The sequence below is a fragment of the Gossypium arboreum genome, chromosome 10 (assembly GCF_025698485.1).
Source record: "Gossypium arboreum isolate Shixiya-1 chromosome 10, ASM2569848v2, whole genome shotgun sequence".
Lineage (NCBI taxonomy): Eukaryota > Viridiplantae > Streptophyta > Magnoliopsida > Malvales > Malvaceae > Gossypium > Gossypium arboreum.
Genome location: NC_069079.1, coordinates 123087766 through 123107263, shown reverse-complemented (window position 1 = coordinate 123107263; position 19498 = coordinate 123087766). Strand labels below are relative to the sequence as shown.

The following is a 19498-nucleotide window of genomic DNA, read 5'->3' as shown; positions in this document are numbered from 1 at the left end:
AGGAATCAATGAAAGGACATCAATTCAAATCCTGGATTTTCGAATTGAGAGAGTACCTATGAATTATTTTGAGATATTATCGATAGAAATTACAAATGTTGAGAAGAATTTATTTTGATTATGAGTTGAGAATTTTGCTTGAGGACAAGCAAATGCTTAAACGTGGGGGTATTTGATAAACTGTAATTTATACATATTTTTGCCCCATGTTTAATGTATTTTATGGGTGATTTCCCATTAGAATTGGTGAATTCGATGCTCCTAATGCTTTAAATTCATGTTTTATACTTAGGAGAGCGAAATGAACGAGAAACGGGCCAAAAAATGGAGAAAATAGGCCAAAGTACGAAATCAACACGGCCTGGGCCTCCTCACATGGGCAGACCACACGGTCGTGTCAATTTGGCAAGCTCGAGCATGGCCTGAAGTAATCGAACACGGGCGTGTCCCTGCCGAGCCCAAGTTGAGTCCAATTCAGAAAAGGCTAATTTTGAGGGCTTTTAGGCATTCCAAAACCTATAAATACACCCTAGAGGAGGAAGGAAACACACACAGAGAGGAGTGAATAAAGAATTACCCAGGGAAGCTGATTGATCCATCTCAGAAGCCGGATTCATCATCAAGACTGAAGATCTCTCCTTAATTCCCCTTCAGGAGTTTTGGGTTTTTCTTTATGTTTTGTATTCTTTATTATTCTGAGATGTTTTCTTATTTAGTTATGAACAAAATCCCCTAAATACCTAAGGGGAATGAAACCTAAGACAAATCTTGTTATTATTTTCTGAATCATATGATAAATATTTAAGTTGTTCTTAATTATGTGTTCTTAATTCCTGTTTTGATATCCCAGGATACTGATTCAAGATAAACTCTTATTCAGAGGAGGAATAGACCCTGTCTAAGAGTACATTTGTCATAATTAAGCAGAGTTGATTGCGTGCCTAGACATAGGGTGACAAGATTTTACCGAATTAGGGTAAACCTAATAAGGGGATCCATAAATCGAGTTAATGCAACCCTAGAGTGTTAATTAGAGAAAATTCTCGGTTATTCAATCTAGGGATTAGACGTTATTAGTCTTGAATAGGGATAATAACATAACTTAGGGATCTCTATGGAACAAGCTGAATGAATAAATCGTCCGATTAGGAGCCAGAATAACAAGTAAAGTTTAGGTGGATTTTTCCTTAGGTATTGTCTTAAGTCAATCGATTTTCTCCCAAAAGCAATTCCTTAATTCTTTTCCTTGTGAGTTCTTAGTTTAGACAATTAGTTAATTAAAACAAAAAACCTCTTTATTCTTAGGCTAGATAATAAAAAGATAGTCATTACTAGTACTTTTAGTTCCTTTGAGTTCGACAATCTGGTCTTGCTAAAACTATACTACTATTCGATAGGCACGCTTGCCTTCATCGCGATAATAGTTAGTTCAAGAACGAGTAATTATAAATATTTAAAACCTATCACGAAATCACGCGATCAAGTTTTTGGCGCCGTTGTCGGGGAACTAAAATATTAGGAACACTCAATTTTTATTACTTTAGCCATTTATTTTTCTTGAAATTTAATTTAATTTTATTATTATTATTTATTAATTTACTTTTTCCTTCTCTTGGCAGGTTTTTATAGTTTATGACTAGAAGAAACCCGTCAGGACCATTACTTTTTGACGAAAAAATCGAGCGTACAGTTCGCAGAAATCAAAGAGAAATAAGGCGAAACTTACAATACACAGAAAACGAGCAAGAAGACGATACTCAACCCCCAACTGATGAGATGGTTGAAAACCAAGACAATCAGCTACTTCCTGCAATTGCGGCTAATCAAAATCCTACTCCACGCACTATGTATGATTGTGCTAAACCTTTTTTAACAGGAACTGAATCAAGCATAGTTAGACTTGTTGTAGCTGCTATAGCTGAATCAAGCCTATGCCTCAATTTCTGATTTTGTTGATGATTTAAAAATGTGTCATGGATGAATTCATGAGTTTTATGTTGTTAAATGGTGAAATATGAAAGCTTGATGTTGAGTTTACATGTTTTGTCTTTGGATTGTAGTTGGATTTGAGTAAATTGGGCTAATTTGTGAAAATGTTATTTTGAGGGACTAAAATATAAAATAAATGAAATGTGTGGACTAGTATGAGTACTAGGAGAATTCGGCCAAACATAAGTATATGAAAATTATGTGTATTTTGTGATTTTGTGAATTAGGGACTAAAGTGTTAAAATATGAAAATATGAGGGATAAATTGTAAAATACCCAAAAATATGTGTTTATAGATTGAATTGAATTAATTGTTGAATAAAAGGGTTAAATTTGAAAACCTATAGATCAAGAAAGGAGGAATTCGGACTTAGATCGAGAAAAGTCGAAGGTTATCGAGTAGATAGTTCGAGTCGACAAATTCCAAGTACGAGGTAAGTTCGTACTTAAAATATGATGTTAAGTATGTTTTGATGTCTTTATTATACATAAGTTGTATATAATTGAATTGGATAATATGGTGATGAAACAGAAGTTTTGTCACTAAGTGTGCGATTTAAACTAGCTTTGGCACTAAGTGTGTGATTTAACTAGCTTCGGCTACTTGAGGCACTAAGTGTGGGATACCGACTTAGTCTCAGTTATTTGAGATGGCACTAAGTGTGTGGAAATAATTAGCTTCGGCTAACCTAATAGCACTAAGTGTGCTGATGTATAAAATATGAATAACTTATGGAAAGTCTCATAACATTCAACATGAGGTAAGTACAAAAGTGAATAAGTATGGGAAGCTTCAGGTATGTATAATGCCTAAGTGGTAAATGATATTATGTATATGAATCTCATTGAGTTGATATAGTTATATGGATTGAAATAGTACAAATACTCATAGGTGATCATTTTATGTTCTTATACTATGAATGTTTTGAGTACGAGCTTACTAAGCTTTTGAAAGCTTACTCTGTGTGATTACTGTCTGTTTTACAATTATCGTAGCTACTGAAGGCTCGAGGATAGTCGAGGATCGTCACCACACTATCGATATTAATTTCTGGTACTATTAAAAATGTACATATTTGAAGTATGGCATGTATAGGCTAGTAGTTGTGAAGTATGTTTTGTGATGTATATAGTTAGCCCTGAGATTTGGCTAAATTGAGTTTGAACTCATATTTGATAATGGCTTATGATATGTGATGTTAATTTGCAACTATGGCATGAATGATGTATGTTTTAGCATAAAGAATGGTTGATTGGCTTGTACATATATATGTTTGTTTCCTTGTTGTAGGTTGACCCATAATGGGTGGCGAGTTGGCTTAAACCAAGCCTGCATTGTGCTACACGGTCAGAGGACACGGGTGTGCCTTGTAGCTATGTAAGAAAAGCAGTATTCTCTTAAAAATTACATGGCCTTGACTCACAAGGGTGTCATATGGTCGTGGGCTAAAGTCAGAAGCTAGCTAAGTATCACACGGCCATAGCACACGGGCGTGTCTATTGGCCGTGGGGAAAAGTCAGTATGCATGCTCTGTTATGGCATGATTGGATTACATGGTGTATCTGGTGCCCGTGTAAGACACACGGCCTAATCACACGGGCGCGTGACCCTATCAGAATAGAAAAATTTTCTAAATTCCAAAATTTACGAGTGTGTTCGGTTTAGTCCCAACCTCTTCTTAATGCATGTTTATGGTCTTATTGACCTAAGTAAAAGACTTTATGCTTATGTTTGAATTTTGATTGTAAATTGATTATGAAATGTTCCAATATGTCCAGTAATGCCCCATAGCCCTAGTCCAGCGATGAATGCGGGTTAGGGGTGTTACACAAATCCCATATCGACAAAGCACGATAGAGACTTGAGCTATATAGAGGGGTAGCAATAGTTAAGTGGTAAAAGGCTTTTTGAGAGTGTATAGGCACTCCTAAGAATAAAGTCATAAAGGCCTTGTGCACCCAAAGCGGACAATACCTTATCGAAATAGGTGTTGGCTATGACATTTATTGATATTAGAGCCACTCGCTGTGCCTCTTGAGTGATGGTGGGACAAACCTCAGTAAGGACACTAAGTCCCTAATGGTGTGAATGTAACACCCTAGAAAAATCCCACATTGGCAAAGCACAGGAGAGACCTGAATCCGTTTATGGATTTATTCACTTGTAATGTTCATAGTGTGGCTTATCCAAATCTTGAGTGGATGGCAGGCTATGTATGTGTGACTCGTACACTTTGATGTAAGTAAAAGCTTGAGTTCGAATAGATAAGGAACCGAAAGTGGTGCGTTGGGTGTACGACTTATGTAGTACGTAGCTTTATTCACAATAGTAGAATTCAAAGCCCGAGACAATAGTATGTTACCTTCATAGGATATCATTGATATCTTTGGGATAATTCCCCTAATATAATCCTATTTCATCTCATGGTAACAATTACATCTTCATTCATGAAAAATCAATCACTATTAAATATTAATCAAGTCATTAATCACAAAGACGAAAAACCCATGGCCACGCTTACCTTTCATCAACCATGTAACGACAATAAGAGGATATCATTTACCCATGTCTCAGGCTATGAATTCCACTATTGTGAATGACACTACGTATTGTAGAAGTTGTACACTCAATACACCAGCTTTCAATTTCTTATCTATTCAAACTCAGGCTTTTACTTATATCAAAGTGTACGAGTCACGCATACATACTCTACCATTCACTTAGGATTTAGGTATGTCACACTATGAACGTCATAAGTGAATAAATCCATAAACGAATTCAGGATCTATTCTGTTTGGGTCATGTTCAATGTACTGTCAGTCCAATCAGTCATATCTATGCCTCTATCTTTTAAAAGTCGACTGCTCCGATATCCAAGACAAAACATCTCCCCAATTGGACTTGAATAGACGATATATTAGTCTTTCAATTGGTTTTCTCGTTTCCGATTAGACTAAGGATATGTTTAGATTCGTCTACTAATACACGTTGTCTTTTCGTATTATAGTTCGACCACGTAATACCGCTTAGTATTAGTTAAACATTAGACAACTAGTGAGCAACATTTGCTTTCATTTTGCTTTGCGTGTAAAAATCATGTGAGGAAAATATACAAAGTATTAATGTAATTCATGAATAATTTTATTAACCAATTTGTTTGAAAAAAGTTCTAGTGTACTTAGACAAAAATACTACACTTATGGCACCGGATCCAATATGTCCAGACTCAACCAACTCAATATTTTGGCCTTCCAAAAAAATCTAAGCATTTACCAAAATTTCTAAGGTTATACCAAAATATCTAAAGATTTACCAAAGATTTTAAGGCTTCATTAAAATTTCTAATGTTTAACAAACATCTTAAATTTTATCAAAATTTCTAATGTTATATCTAAGGATTTACCAAAATTCCTAAGGTTATACCAAAATATCTAAAGATTTACCTGAATTTTACGGCTTTACCAAAATTTTTAAGGATTTAAAAATATTTCTAAAAGTTTACCAATATTTCTAAAGATTTCCTTAGTGTCCCAGACTTAATTAACTCAACATTTTGACATACCAAAAAAAAAAAAAATCTAAGGATCTACCAAAATTTATTAGGTTATACCAAAACATCTAAGGTTATGCCAAATTATCCTTAGATATTCTGGTAAATCCATAAAATTTTTGGTATAACCTTAGAAATGTTGGTAAATCCTTATAAATTTTGGTAAATCCTTAGAAATAGTGATAAACCTTTAAAAATTATGGTATGTCAAAATGTTAAGTGAATCGGGTTTAGGACACTAAGGAAATCTTTAGAAATACCTGTAGACTAAAAAAAATAGGTATTTCCTCAAAAGTTTTGGTATGTACCAAAATTTGAATATATACAAAAAATTTAGTTTCAATCCTACGTAATTTTTAATTATGAATTAAAAATGTTTTATTTTATTAATCATATATTAATTACCATGTAATCTTATTTTTATTGTGTTAAGAAAATGAATCTAAATATAACAAAAACCAATTCCGATTACCAATTTAAATAAAAAACTTTAGTTACAAATTTGAAAATTGTAACAAAACTTAGATGCTAAGAAAAATATAATTTCCTTTTATTTTTTCTTTTACCCCAACATTTAACAGGATCTCACAGAAAGCTGATTGTAACTAGCGCTCCCTAGTCCCTAGAACTTCCGTCCAACTAATATCTCTTAAGCCAATAGATTTTTTTAATATATGGTATAAATAAAATAAGAATAAGACTCTGTTTGTTTCACAGAAAATGACTTTCGGTAAATGATTTTTGGAAAATAATTTATTTTTCTGGAAAATATAATATTTTTAGGTGTTTTGATGAATCTGTGTAAAATAATTTCTGTTGTTTGGTAGATTTCTTAAAAATATTTTATAAGAGTTGTTTTCAATTAAAGAAACATACATTTGAGATTTTCTTTCTTTTTGTTTAATTGAATTTATTTTTATCTATAATTTTATATTTTATATTGTTTTTGCATATATTAAAAATATTATGTTAAATTGATTCATTACAACGTCATTTTTTAATTACATGGCTACTAAGTGAGTATTTTTATTTAAAAATGTGACATCAACAAAATTGACAAAAAAAGTAACGATGTCAAAATTGGACTTGATTTTCAAATTTAAAAATAAAATGACTAAATTCTTGAAAATAAAAGTACAAAGACTAAATTACAAATTTGTGAAGTGTATATAGACTTATGACATATTTTAACCTTTATACTACAAAACATTTATTATTAATATATTTATAATTATAATAAATATTTAGTATTAAAATATTAATATTGAATAATTTCAATAATATGTGAATAATATTATTTAAAATTATTATTTTAAAATTTATTATTAAAATAAAATTGAAATATTAAATAATTTATTAAAATAATAAATTATATTTATTATATTAATAATTTATTATATGACTTAATATAAATAATTAAATATGAATGTTTAATAATATTGAAAAATATAATATTTTAAATATTTTTAAAAATAAAATAAAATTTATTATCAATATAATAATATTAAGCTTGATTTAAGTTAATTTTTATATAAAAATAAAATTATCTATAGATGAGCTCTTTTTCGGAAAATTACTAACGCTTTTCAAAAGGGTAAGTCATTTTACAAGAAAAAAGGTTTATTTTACCTTGACCTGTAAGTCATTTTCCATTGACCAAACTATTTTCTGTGAAACAAACACAGGAAAATGCATAAAATATTTTCTGTAAAACATTTTTCATGTAAACAAACGGACCCTAAATTACACCAATAGTTACTCAACTTTGGTGTAGCTGATAAAACAGTCACTCTGGCTTCAATTCAGTCACTTAACTTTTGAAAAATAATAAATCAATCATTTTAACTATTATCTGTTACAGACGCAACAGAAAGATGAGCTGGCATCCTACTGTGTAAACGACCCCAATTTAAAACCCTAGCTGGGTAGTAAAAGAAGAAAAAGAATAAGAGAAAAATTCTAGAATAGTTGAGCAGCATGAGGTGGTGGATTGCAGTGATGGCGGTGGGACAAGCTTCACAAAGAACAGTTCCAATGATGAGAACGGTCAAGAGCTTTTCTCACTATATTCAGCAAAATGCACCATCTCATCTCATCTCAGCTTAAAAACTCGTATAATGTTGCCTTATTCTTTTTGTGTTGAGGAAATGAGAAGAATTGCGAAAAGAGGAAAAAGAAGAAGAATAAGAGAAAACAAAGGTAACAGGCAGAGTAGAGGTAGCAGCGGGGACAACATCTATGGCAGTGGTAGGGGTCAACAACCTTAAAAATGTCATACCTTTTGTTTGGCATCTCCATTTCATTTTCTTCTCTTCTTTTTCTTTTATTGTTAACTAGCCATGGTAGATACTTTGGATATAGAATCTGTCATGGTTTAGGGATAAAACGATGTGGTTTTTGCTGTCACGATCGGGTTCGAACCAATGGTCATCGGAGTTGAGAGGTTAGGTTGGTAATCTAAAAGGGTAGCTCATTGTGACATTTCCAAAAGCAGTTGGGTTGCAATATTTGTTTCTGGTTTTGGCATAGCTTGGAGGGTAAAGAAGTTGTGGTTTCCACCGTGGTCTAGGTTTGGGTTAATTGAGTTTCCATCGTGGCTAATTAATTGGCCACGTCAGCTGTCCCGTTAATCCTGTGACGGAAAATGTTAATGGGTGTCTGATTTGTCACTTTCGTTAACGTTAGTGACTAATTTGTTGTTTTTCGAAAGTTGAGTGACTGAATTGAAACCAAAATGACTATTTTGGTAGCTGCATCAAAGTTGAGTGACTGTTGGTGTAATTTACCCATAAAATAAAGGTAAATTACATTTAATGACACTAAATTATTAGTAAATTTATGTAACAGTCCGGTTTTAGCTAAATCAAAAAAGTGGTTTCGGAACCACAAATTTGAGATCGTAAAAATTAGTTTAATATTATTTTTGGTGTTTATAGCATGTGATTATATGTGTGAAAATTTCGTGAGCTAATTTTATCGTTTAATAGCTCAATTTGAGAAAAGGACTAAATCGCGTAAAATGAAAAAGTTGATTCTATTTGATAAAGGTGTCTAATTGCTATGGCTTATTAAATGAAAGGTCCTTATATTGATATTATACCATTTATAGTGGAATTTGACATAAATGACCATTCATTAAATGTTATTATATATTTTTATCAAAGGTTAAAAATGTAAATTAGTTAATAAGTTATATTAGATATAATAAAACATAAAATTTCCTTTATCATCATCTTCCACCACCAAATGTAGAGAAAAGAAACAGCCATTGAAGCTTCATTAAGTTCGGCCCTTACATGATTTATTAGGTATGTGTTTTGTGTTCGGTTTTTAATGATTTCTACGTTTTTGTAATTGTTGCTTTGAGTACTAGCTAGCCCGTACCTCCGTTTCTAAAACTGTTAAAGAATTCAATAGTTGCCATTGATGAAAGTGTGTGTAATTTGACTATTGAGGATGGTTTATGAATGTTTGATACTAGATATACAAGTTTTGTAAAGTGAATTTTGACAAAAATGTCAATTAGGGGTTATATTGTGAAAATGTGAAATGTTGTGGTAAAAAGTGTGAATAAACTGAAATTATGGGCTGCTAGTAACAAGTATTAAATTCGGCTATCATGGGTTTGTACCCAATTGAATGAATTTTCAATTTTATGATATTAGGACTAAATTGAATAAATGTAAAACTTTAGGGCTAAAGTGTAAAAATGCCCAAATAGGTATTTTTGGATGAAATTGAATAAATAGGATAGATCAAGAAATAAATTAGATATAGATCATGAAAAATTAATGGTTGTTGAATAGTCGATCCAGTCCCTCTATTTTGACTACGAGGTAAGTTCATATGCAAATAAATGTCTTTGTATTAAATTATATATATGTTTTATTATCATTGAATTGCTATGAATGTTGAATGAGCAAATACGATCAAGAATCGATGAAGTTACGACATCTGAAAGTCCCGTACGAACCTTAGGAATGGTATAGGATACGAATGTCATAACATTAGGTTATCGAGATGTGATTACATGTAAGACCATGTCTGGGACATTGGCATTGTATTGTGATTACGTCTAAGACCATGTCTAGGACATTGGCATCGTTATATAATTTCGTGTAAGACCCTGTCTGGGACAGTGGCATCGATATGTGATAACATGTAAGACCATATCTGGGATATGGCATTATATGAGCTTTATGTGATTTCCGAGTATCCTTAACTTTGAATGGTTCAACGGGCAAAGTCAAGTCGAGAAAGAATGTGTAAATGAGCTAAGTGACTTAGGTACGTACGAGATTCATACAAGTATTGAAATGGGAATATTTCGATGAATTCAATTATGATTTGAATATGTATTTAATGAGAAAGGTTTGTGAACTTGTATGTGTTTAGCTATGCTTAGCATATTTGAATTGATATGTAAATATTCCTATGATGACTTTATTTGTATATGGCTTAGTAGCTTTTAAAGCTTACTTTGTGTGTTCTTTCCTTGTTTTTTAGATAAATCGAAGCTAGCTCGGACTCAGGGATCATTAAGAACATCATCATACTATCGATCATCTTGTTGGTACTTTTGAAGTTTTGTATATATGGCATATGGCATGTATAGGCTAGTGTCATCTTGGTTTATTTTGAGTTTTGATATTAGCCATAAGATTTGGCTTGTAAATGATGGTGTGTATGGCCATTCAAGTTAGCTTGAATTATGTGTTTGATAAGTGATAAATGTGATGTATATATATGGTCTTATGTTTTGGCATATTTTGTGATGGTTATATGTTTGCTTGTATAGCTATTGTCAATTGGTGTATTAATTTTGGAAAGATGGCATGTTGTGGCTTGGTTTTGAGATGATTATTTGGTATGTTTTGGTTATGGATTTGATTAGTGAAATGGTTGATTATAAAATGGCATGAATTGTGTATGAATTGTGTATTTGGTTGATGATTTTGGGATGCCTATTGTACAATGAATTGGTACCATTTTGGTTGCTAAGTGTGCATGAGAAAAGGGTGGCAAATTGGCTTTGCAAATAGTCTATTTTTGTCCACATAGGCAGAGACACGGGCGTGTGTCTTAGCCATGTACGACACACGGTCATGCTACATGGTCGTGTGTCCCTCGAGATACCCTTCGAATTTAAGTCAGTATACCCTACAGGTTTAACACAGTCTAGACACACGGGCGTGTCTATTGGCCGTGTGTGGCACACAGGCTGGCACATGGGCGTGTGACTGGTCGTGTGACCCAAGTCAGTAACCCCTCCAGATTTCTCACGGCCATGGCACACGGGCGTGTTCTCGGCCGTGTAGTGCAAATTAGTAAGTATGCCCTGTTTTCACACGGTTTGTGACACGAGCGTGTCTGGTGGCCGTGTGAGGCACACGGCCTATTCACACGGGCGTGTGACCCTTAAATGCAAAAAAAATTTTAAGTTTCCCAAAATTTTCAAATATTATCGGTTTAGTCTCGAACCTCTTCTGAACATGTTTTAAAGCCTCGTAGAGCCTTATAATGGGCAATGTGAATGTGTTGGATCAGTTTTATATATGAATGTATAAATGTATGTGAATGATGTGTATTGATCGGTAATGCCTCATAACCCTATTCTGGTGTCAGATATGGGTTAAGGGTGTTACAAATTACATTTTGGTCATTTAACTTCAAGAGGTTTCAAAATGATTATTGAACTCTTTGATGTTTTAAGTCACTGAAGTATTAAAATTTTTTTATTTAAGTCACTAAGTTGCTCGACTAGTGAGCTTCAAATGATGATTCGATGAGTTGGTCATGCCTTAGATCCAAGTCGATTGATGGTCAATGTCAGAGATAAAAAAAAAAAAAAAGAAAATCGTTTGCATATTAATTCATAAATTCGTAACGTTCAAAATTATTTCACAAAAAAAATTGAATTATAGAAGAGAAAATGAATGATAGCTTTCAATTCATGTAAGCAATACGAATAGAAAACACCATACAATAACTATTTTAATAGCTCAATAATTTAAATAAAAATTTTTAAATAATTCAATTACCATTCTTGTAAGTATTTAAAGTGAAGTAACCAAAATATAAACTTCCAAATAATTAGGGAGATTAGGTATAGTTTACCCACAAAATAAAACAAACAAAAGATCTTCAAACTCCTACCTGCCATCATAAACTCTACCGTTTACCGAGTTTGTTTGTTAAAAGGAAAAACAGCTTGTGTTTTCTTTCTGTTTATTTCCATATTTTGTCCTCCAAATAATTTTTCCATGGAAAACAAGGATAACTATCTTGAAACAAGCAAAGCTGAAAGGTCGGTGTGGTTAATGAAATGCCCTGGATTAGTTTCACGCTCTCTCAAAGCCCCTCAACTCTCTTCTTCTTCTTCTACCTCTTCTGCTTCTCCTTCTCAAGCGGTTGCCAAAGTTATTCTATCCATTGACCCCCGTGTTTCCAGTGATGATAATGACTCCTCTTCTCCTCAGGTTTCCATCCTTTTAAACAATAACATTGTGCTGATTTGTTGGGTTTGTTTCATTACATGCATTCGTCTTTCTTTCTCCTTTTTTTTTTTCCTTTTCTGTTTCTCTTTATCTTATGTGATTTTCAGGATTTTTTTTTTGCTTATCTGGGTTAATGGCGTTATAATTGATAAAGTTTTAACGCATTTTTGGTGTTTTGGATATGTTTCAGTACATGCATTTGTTTTCTTTATCGTTTTCTCTCTTTTTTTTTCCCTCTTTCATCTCATGTGATTTTCAGGGATTTATTTTGTTTATGTGGGTTAATGGATTTTAATGTGTTAAGTATCTTTTGGTTTTCTGGGTTTGTTTCACTGCATGCATTTTTCCCCTTTGTCCATATTTGAACTTTTTTTTTAAAGTTTTCCTCTTATGTTTTGTGTTTTTTTATGGTTTTTCAAATTCTGGTTTAATGGAACGTGTTGATGCTTTTTTCTTTTTTCTCTTTGGGAAATAAAATAGAAATAAAATAAGAAATCTTTGCTGAGTAATATGTGATGAAAGTTTTTAACTTTGACCATTTTCTGTTCTTTAACATTTTTCTGTTAAGTAAATTTTGTCTTTTTTTTTTCCTGTTACCTTGGATATATTGGTGTGGGTGAATTATATTTTAGTTTGGTTGAAATTGTTTGCATGCATCGTTTTTCAGTTACAGAGAGATGAGCTGTTCTATAATCATTATAATGTTCCCATGGAAGAATGAATCTTGTAATATTGGTGCCATTTAGATAGTTTTATTTATAACTGATGTTTTAGAGAAAGGCTTGATGCTGATAACAGTAGTCATAGAGAAACCATGAGATTGTCTTGACTTGAATGGGTGGTTAAATCTCTTGATATGGTATAAAAAAAGTTGAAACCATGAAATTTTAAGTTAAGACAATAACTGTTGATGAAAGTTAGCTGGAAAGATAATTTGGTTCCCAAAGTGGGTGAAGGATCTTAGCTAATGATCTTATAGACGTTTAATGATTGAGAACTTGGACAAACCATTAAGCTTAGCCTCAGGTCTTAAAGATTTGTTTCAAATGAAGTTGGGTAGCTTTTCAGTCTCATTTGGATGAGAAATTTACAAAACTAAATGGTATATATATCAGCATTTGAGTTCTTACTTTTATGGGTTCTCCTTTCTAAGCGGTACCTTTCTCTGGTTTTCACATTACTTATGGTTTCAGAGTTACTTTTTTATCTTTGAGAGGAACATATCTTTATTGGGTCAAATATGGGATTTACTTACCTCCACTAAGGAGTTAATTGAAGTCATAACTGATTATGGAGGGTCTTGATCATGATGATTTAATTAAATTTGGTTCTTTCTGCTGAGTCATTGTATTGCTTGCAATCAACTCGTGCATCAATGTCTTTAAAAAAAAGTGTGGTTCTTCTCAACTGTCATAAAACTAAAGTGAATCACAAAAATGAATTCAGCCCTCAACTGGATGATTTAGGTAGCTCTGTATTTACTTTTTCAGGGTGTTTTTAGCTCCCTGTGCTTTCCATTTTCTTTCCCACAATATGTGCTGTCACGGTTAACTTGTTCGTATTCCTTATTGCTTAATGATGTTCATAGCTTGTCAATCAATTTTGACAGATTTTCTTCCCTGGTTCTTTTTTCTTTATCAATTGAGAGAGCAAGGTGGAAATATGTTCTTTTACTTAGAATAATAATGCTCTCATTGTCTTCTTTCTTATGTAATTTGTTTCTTTAACCTCAGTTCACCATGGAATTGGTTGGCACAGAAACCGGGGATGTACCGAAGCGCTATTCCATGGATATGACCAAAGACTTTGTTCCAATGTCTGTGTTTTCTGAGACTTCCCAAGGTAATAAGCATGTATCATCCCAGGACATACTAGCCTTATTCTTGGCATGGATAATGTATTTCAACAAGTTAGATTATCATTTCGTATTATAAATGATATTCATCTCCAAGCTACTTCTGATCTAGTCTTTCTCCGACACTTTACACTGAAATTGGGGAATGCAGATATCAATTCGTCTCTTATTTACAGGTTAAATGTAGTGGTATGATGCTGGCTTGTTATGTTAAATGTGAAATCCTAAGCTGGTTTACCATTTTCTTTGCGGGAATGGGTAGGTCTGTTTCTTTGAAGAGGAGAAAACAAAGGCTCAGCAGCTATCCTGAAACAATCATAACATGTAACTCATCATTCTTTCTAACTAAGAAGGATTATTCTCATGGACTTAAACTGTTGCAATTATAACTTAGAAATATTAAGCAAACAATCTTGCTGGACCTTTCATGTATTGGTCATGCATAGAATCAGGGAGATACGCCATTCTATTGGCTTATTGGAAGCATGGATCCTAATAGTGTCAAACTGTTATTTTGTTAACATTTAAAAGTTCCAGTTAATTCATTATTCTGACAAGAATACAGATCCAAGTTGCTAATTTGAGACGCCTCTATCTTGAAATATTATTTATGCACAGATATGTAAATAATTGGCCCAATGAGATTCTTTTGAAGGTTAAACTACTAGGGGATCGTTGTACTGTAGGCTAAGGAGCTAATTAGTCCTACTGCTATAAAAGTGATCAATTTGGTCCTTGTACATTTATTTTTGAAGCTAATAGGTAAAACTATAAACAGCGGTAAGGTTGACTGTTAAATAATGCTGACTTGTGTTCTAAAACAGGTGTGAAAAAATGAGCAATTGAATCCTTGTCATGTTTTTTTTTTTTTTTAAATGTCAAATTTTGGTTTTCTTTTCCATGTGACTTTAAAACACGAAAAGTTGGCATTTTTTTAACGTTGAATATTACCTCCTTTTAAAATATTACCTCTACAAGGACTAAAATGCTTAACTTTATAGTAGAGGGACTAATTTACTCTTCAACCTATAGTACAGGGACCTGTAAGACAGTTTAACTTTCTTTGGGATCATTATGTTTTGAATCATTAACAGAGCATAGGTCTAACCTGTTAATACACAGACTTGTGCATGAAAACATTGCTGCTCCAGTACATATTTGTTTAGTGCAGTGAATAAATTCAGAATTTTCTTATATCAAGATGAACTAGAAAGAAACCTGGGTTGGAGATTCAATGTTAAGAAATGTTACTGTCCTTATTTATGAAATTTGTCTTATCTTGCAGGAAAGCTTGCGGTTGAGGGAAAAATACTGAACAAGTTTGACATGAGACCTCATGATGAAAACATCGAAAACTATGGGAAACTTTGCCGTGAAAGGACAAATCAATCTATGAACAAATCCAGACAGATACAGGTATTAAGAATTACTCTTGATTGTGTCCTTACTTCCTTTGTGGTATTTTTGGCGTGATAATTTCCCACATATTCTACTTTCCTGTACCTCTTTCTCTTTCCCTTAATTTTTTTTATGTATTCTACATTTCAGGTCATCGACAATGATAATGGAACTCACATGAGGCCTATGCCAGGGATGATTATTGCTGCTGTATTCAATGTACATATGCCTACTAACTTTATATGTAAAATTATCTAAATATAATGTTCTTCACTGATTTGTTTTCCTGGGGACTGTTCATTTGCTCTCATATATGCAATCAGAATATATTTATAATCTGTCTGCCATATGTATGAGGAGAGCTGATGTGTTTGCAATAGGAAAAGAAGAAGGCGCCTGCCAAGACATCTGATACAAAAAGAACAAGGAGGGATCGTGGGGAGATGGAAGATATTATGTTTAAGCTCTTTGAAAGGCAATCGAATTGGACTTTAAGACAACTGATTCAAGAGACAGACCAACCTGAAGTATGTTTCTTAATCAATTATTTCTACTTACGTGGTAACTTTTAGAACCATAGGCTTTGCTTGGTAGAGTTGAAAAAAATTGGTACAATGGAAAATTGAAGGGATAGAAAATTAGAAGGATGGAAAACATAATTTTTCTTTTCATAGGTGTGCATGGTAGGAAAAATGGAAAAATTGGAAAGAAAATTACTTTTTCTTTTCATTCATTGCTTGGTAGAGGTGGAAAATGGAAGGAAAAAAAAAAGAACATTTGAAAAATGCATAATCTTGAGCTACCATGCACATCTCTCTCCCTCCCCTCTTATTTTCTTTTGTCACGTTTCTTTCCTACCAAGCACACTCAAAATTCATTTTCTTTCCACTTTTCCTTTCCTTCCTCCCATCGCTCTACTTTTCCACCCAACCAAACACACCCTTAATGCTATTGGCATACCTATAATTCAATTCTAGCTAACCCTGCTTTTAAATTAAAGAGGGCCTTGAAAAATGATTCATAAGGTGTTAGAGATGAATATGGTCTAGCGTAGGTGTTGTTTCCTATGTTACTTGAACTTTTCATTTTTCTTGAAGCACCTGTGTCCAGCACTTGTGTTTGACATTTTATGTATAAAGATATGGCTTTCCAAGAACCTTCCAAAGAAAACCTGAACGTACATGTTAGACACAGACCTGTATTCCACACTCATGTTTGACTTAAGGTAATGTAGGCTATTGTTTTTTTTTTTTTTTAGAAAAACAGATCCGGATACAGGTGGTTTCAGTATATATAAGGGATCATGTCAGTGAGTTTTGATTAACCCTAGAAAAGAATGAAAAAGTGAACTTCAAATAAGGGAAACATTATATAAAGGTTAGAGGTTCTAGACAATCAGAAGACGTATTGATTGCTTGTGTAAGATTTTTTCAACACGGATTGTCAATCTGCAAACAAAATTCAGGGTATAACATATTTCCTTCCACTAGATATGGTATTGAAAGATAAACTGTCATTGACTCAAAGCATAAATGATGCAATCTTGATCTTTGTTGACTAATACAAACTATTTTACTTATTGCCTTAAAGCCAAAAGTTGACAGTTTTCTGATTCTTCTTCGGACTTCTCTCTCTTTGAAGCAATTTCTGAAAGATATACTTAAAGACCTGTGTATATACAACAACAAGGGAACTAATCAAGGATCGTATGAGCTGAAACCTGAATACAAGAAAGCAACCGATGGTACTAATCCTTAAGTAAGTTTACTATGCTTCAAAAGCTACTTTACAAGAGTTCCATCAGCTGACATTTTATTTGCTTTTTGCTTGTTCCTAAACTAATTTAAGTAATTTTTTCCGTTAAAACCAGGAATCAGAATTATTATCCAATTCTTCAATGCATCAAGAAATAACCAAGGACCATTTGATTGCCCTTTTGGTATATATATTGTTTCAACAGAGCAAACTAAATGATGCCGTTTTTGGCAGTTCTGAACTTGGCTCAAGCATTTTGGGGTTTCATTTTCAGTTTTTTATCATGACACCATTGATTTGTTCCAAGTTTTTATTTCTTTGATTTCATTCTGGTAAATATGGATTGTTCTTTTTTTTTTTTTTCAAGGCTGAATTTGTTTCAGATGATTGAGGATAAGATATTTGGATTTTTATGCTACAGGGGCAAAGAGATAATGAATGCATTCAATTCAATCAAGATAGCCCGTAGTAGCAGGGAGTAACTACGTTATAGGTGCCTCATCCCCCAAAAAAAAAAAGAAGGCTCACCCCAGATTTCCTCCCTTGAAATATTTAAGTATACATTTATGAATGTAAATACGAATTGGCTCCCAACTAAAAGCAGTTCCTTTTTTTTTTTTTAATCAAAGATGATTTCATTGAAATGAGAATCAAATACGGCAGAGATCCCATACAAAAAGAAAAGCCATGCACGCTAAAATCCCAGAATAGCCATACCCAAATGAAAAAATCTTAAAAGCTGGACGAAGTAAAGGACAGGAGCCAAACAAGTTTTGAGTAAAGCCAGCCTTCCTCGGAGAAAAATTCATGTAAGCGGCGAGATACTAAGCAATAACTTGAGAGCTCAAAAACAAACCATTAAGGCAAACAAAAGAAACAGAGACAAATAGACCCATCGGTAGGCCTTGCAACAAAGGCATAAAAGGTAAAATAAATAATATTGTTACATCCCGTCCGGCCCGGAACATGTGGCAGCACGGTAAGCCACTCGAGAGATGCCCCTCGATTCTCTATCAACCAGCTAGTTACCAAAGGACCAGTAGCCCGAAAGGTCTGATTCCAATCAACCTCCCGTTTTCCTTTTAGAGGATCGAGCATTCTTGCAAGCTAGCCACTCGCTTTCGCCAGAATATTCTCATCCACCAACTAACCATCCTCTAGCATGTCTCCTTTGAATCCTATGGAGCAGATAGCTCATTATTTGCAGTAGGCCACTGCTTGCCTTGCCACTCTCTAGCTCAGCTGACCGTCACCACTATACCATTGGACCAGGCTTCTCAGTAGCAGCCTTCTAGGTCCCAACCATATGCTTCAGAAGTGCAGAAGAAAATAAGATGTCTGGAAGAGCAGCTTTCTCAACAGGAACATCACTTCAATGAGCAACAAGGGTGTCAACACCTTCTCGATCTGCAGAACGAGCAAAATGAGCAGCTGATAACAGAGTTGCGAGGCGAGGCGAGGCGATCTGATACATCCAGATGATGAGGCTCAATCCACAGTCTGCAAAGACCACGAGCACCATAATCCCAATGATCCACCCGTTAACGACCCGTTAACGACGACCGACTAGTCGACTCCCAGAACACTCGGGGTCGAGGAAATAATACTTCCTTGGAGGAGCAGTTGAAGGCCTTCAAGATGGAAATGATGCAAGAAATGAAAGGGGCCAAAACAGACGAAACTTCTTGGAGTTACTCTAATGAGCCTCTCACCCCTGAAGTATTGTCCTTCAACATCTCGGCTTCCTTCAAGTTATCTAAGTTCACGAATAATGGCGCAGGGGACTCGGAAGACCACTTAGTCCATTACAACAACCACATGAACATCCTGGGTGCGTCTAACGTGGTTAAGTGTTGAGCCTTCTCCATGACCCTTTCTCATACCTCCCGGGCGTGGTATCTCTCTCTTCCAAAAGGGTCTATCCACTCCTTTGAGCAGTTAGTCGAGTTGTTCATGAGCAGATTCTTGGCTAACAAGACATTGCAACAATCCCCTACCTATCTCATGACCATCCGTAGAGAGCAAACGAATCCCTATGACTATGTTCGTCACTTCAGGTTCAGTACTGCCACAATTATCACCAAAGGGGTTACAGATGAGTGGGCCATTTAGGCCTTGATTGCTGGGACTTTTCGCCAGCACTTAAGGTACATTATTATCAGTGATCCACCAACCAAGTTATCCACTTTGTACGAGATAGTTACAGGTGTTCGAAAAATGATGAGGTGGAACAATCTCATGTTAAGTCTTCTATCTTTACTACCAGACAAGCCAATCCTCCACGCCTCTCTTCTCCGCAAAGATTCTAAGATTATCAACCAAGAACTTACTCTGGAGTGGGCAACAAGAGATATGGACAGTATAACCCTCCAAATCAAGAGGCCATCAACGAGTTAATACTGTACAATCCTGTAGTCGCCTAAGACCTATTAGGGAAAATAGAGCAAGCCGAG

General features: G+C 34.1%; 1 protein-coding gene across 1 annotated transcript; it reads left to right on the top strand.

The window, feature by feature from the left end:
• The first annotated feature begins 11690 nt into the window (after positions 1 to 11690).
• On the top strand, positions 11691 to 18375 carry LOC108488540 (uncharacterized). Its single transcript, XM_017792821.2, has 7 exons — positions 11691 to 12019; positions 13771 to 13879; positions 15178 to 15308; positions 15441 to 15509; positions 15671 to 15817; positions 16932 to 17048; positions 17161 to 18375. The coding sequence occupies exons 1-6, from the start codon at positions 11804 to 11806 to the stop codon at positions 17046 to 17048; spliced, it is 789 nt and encodes a 262-aa protein (XP_017648310.1). The 5' UTR covers positions 11691 to 11803; the 3' UTR covers positions 17161 to 18375.
• The last annotated feature ends 1123 nt before the right edge of the window (positions 18376 to 19498 follow it).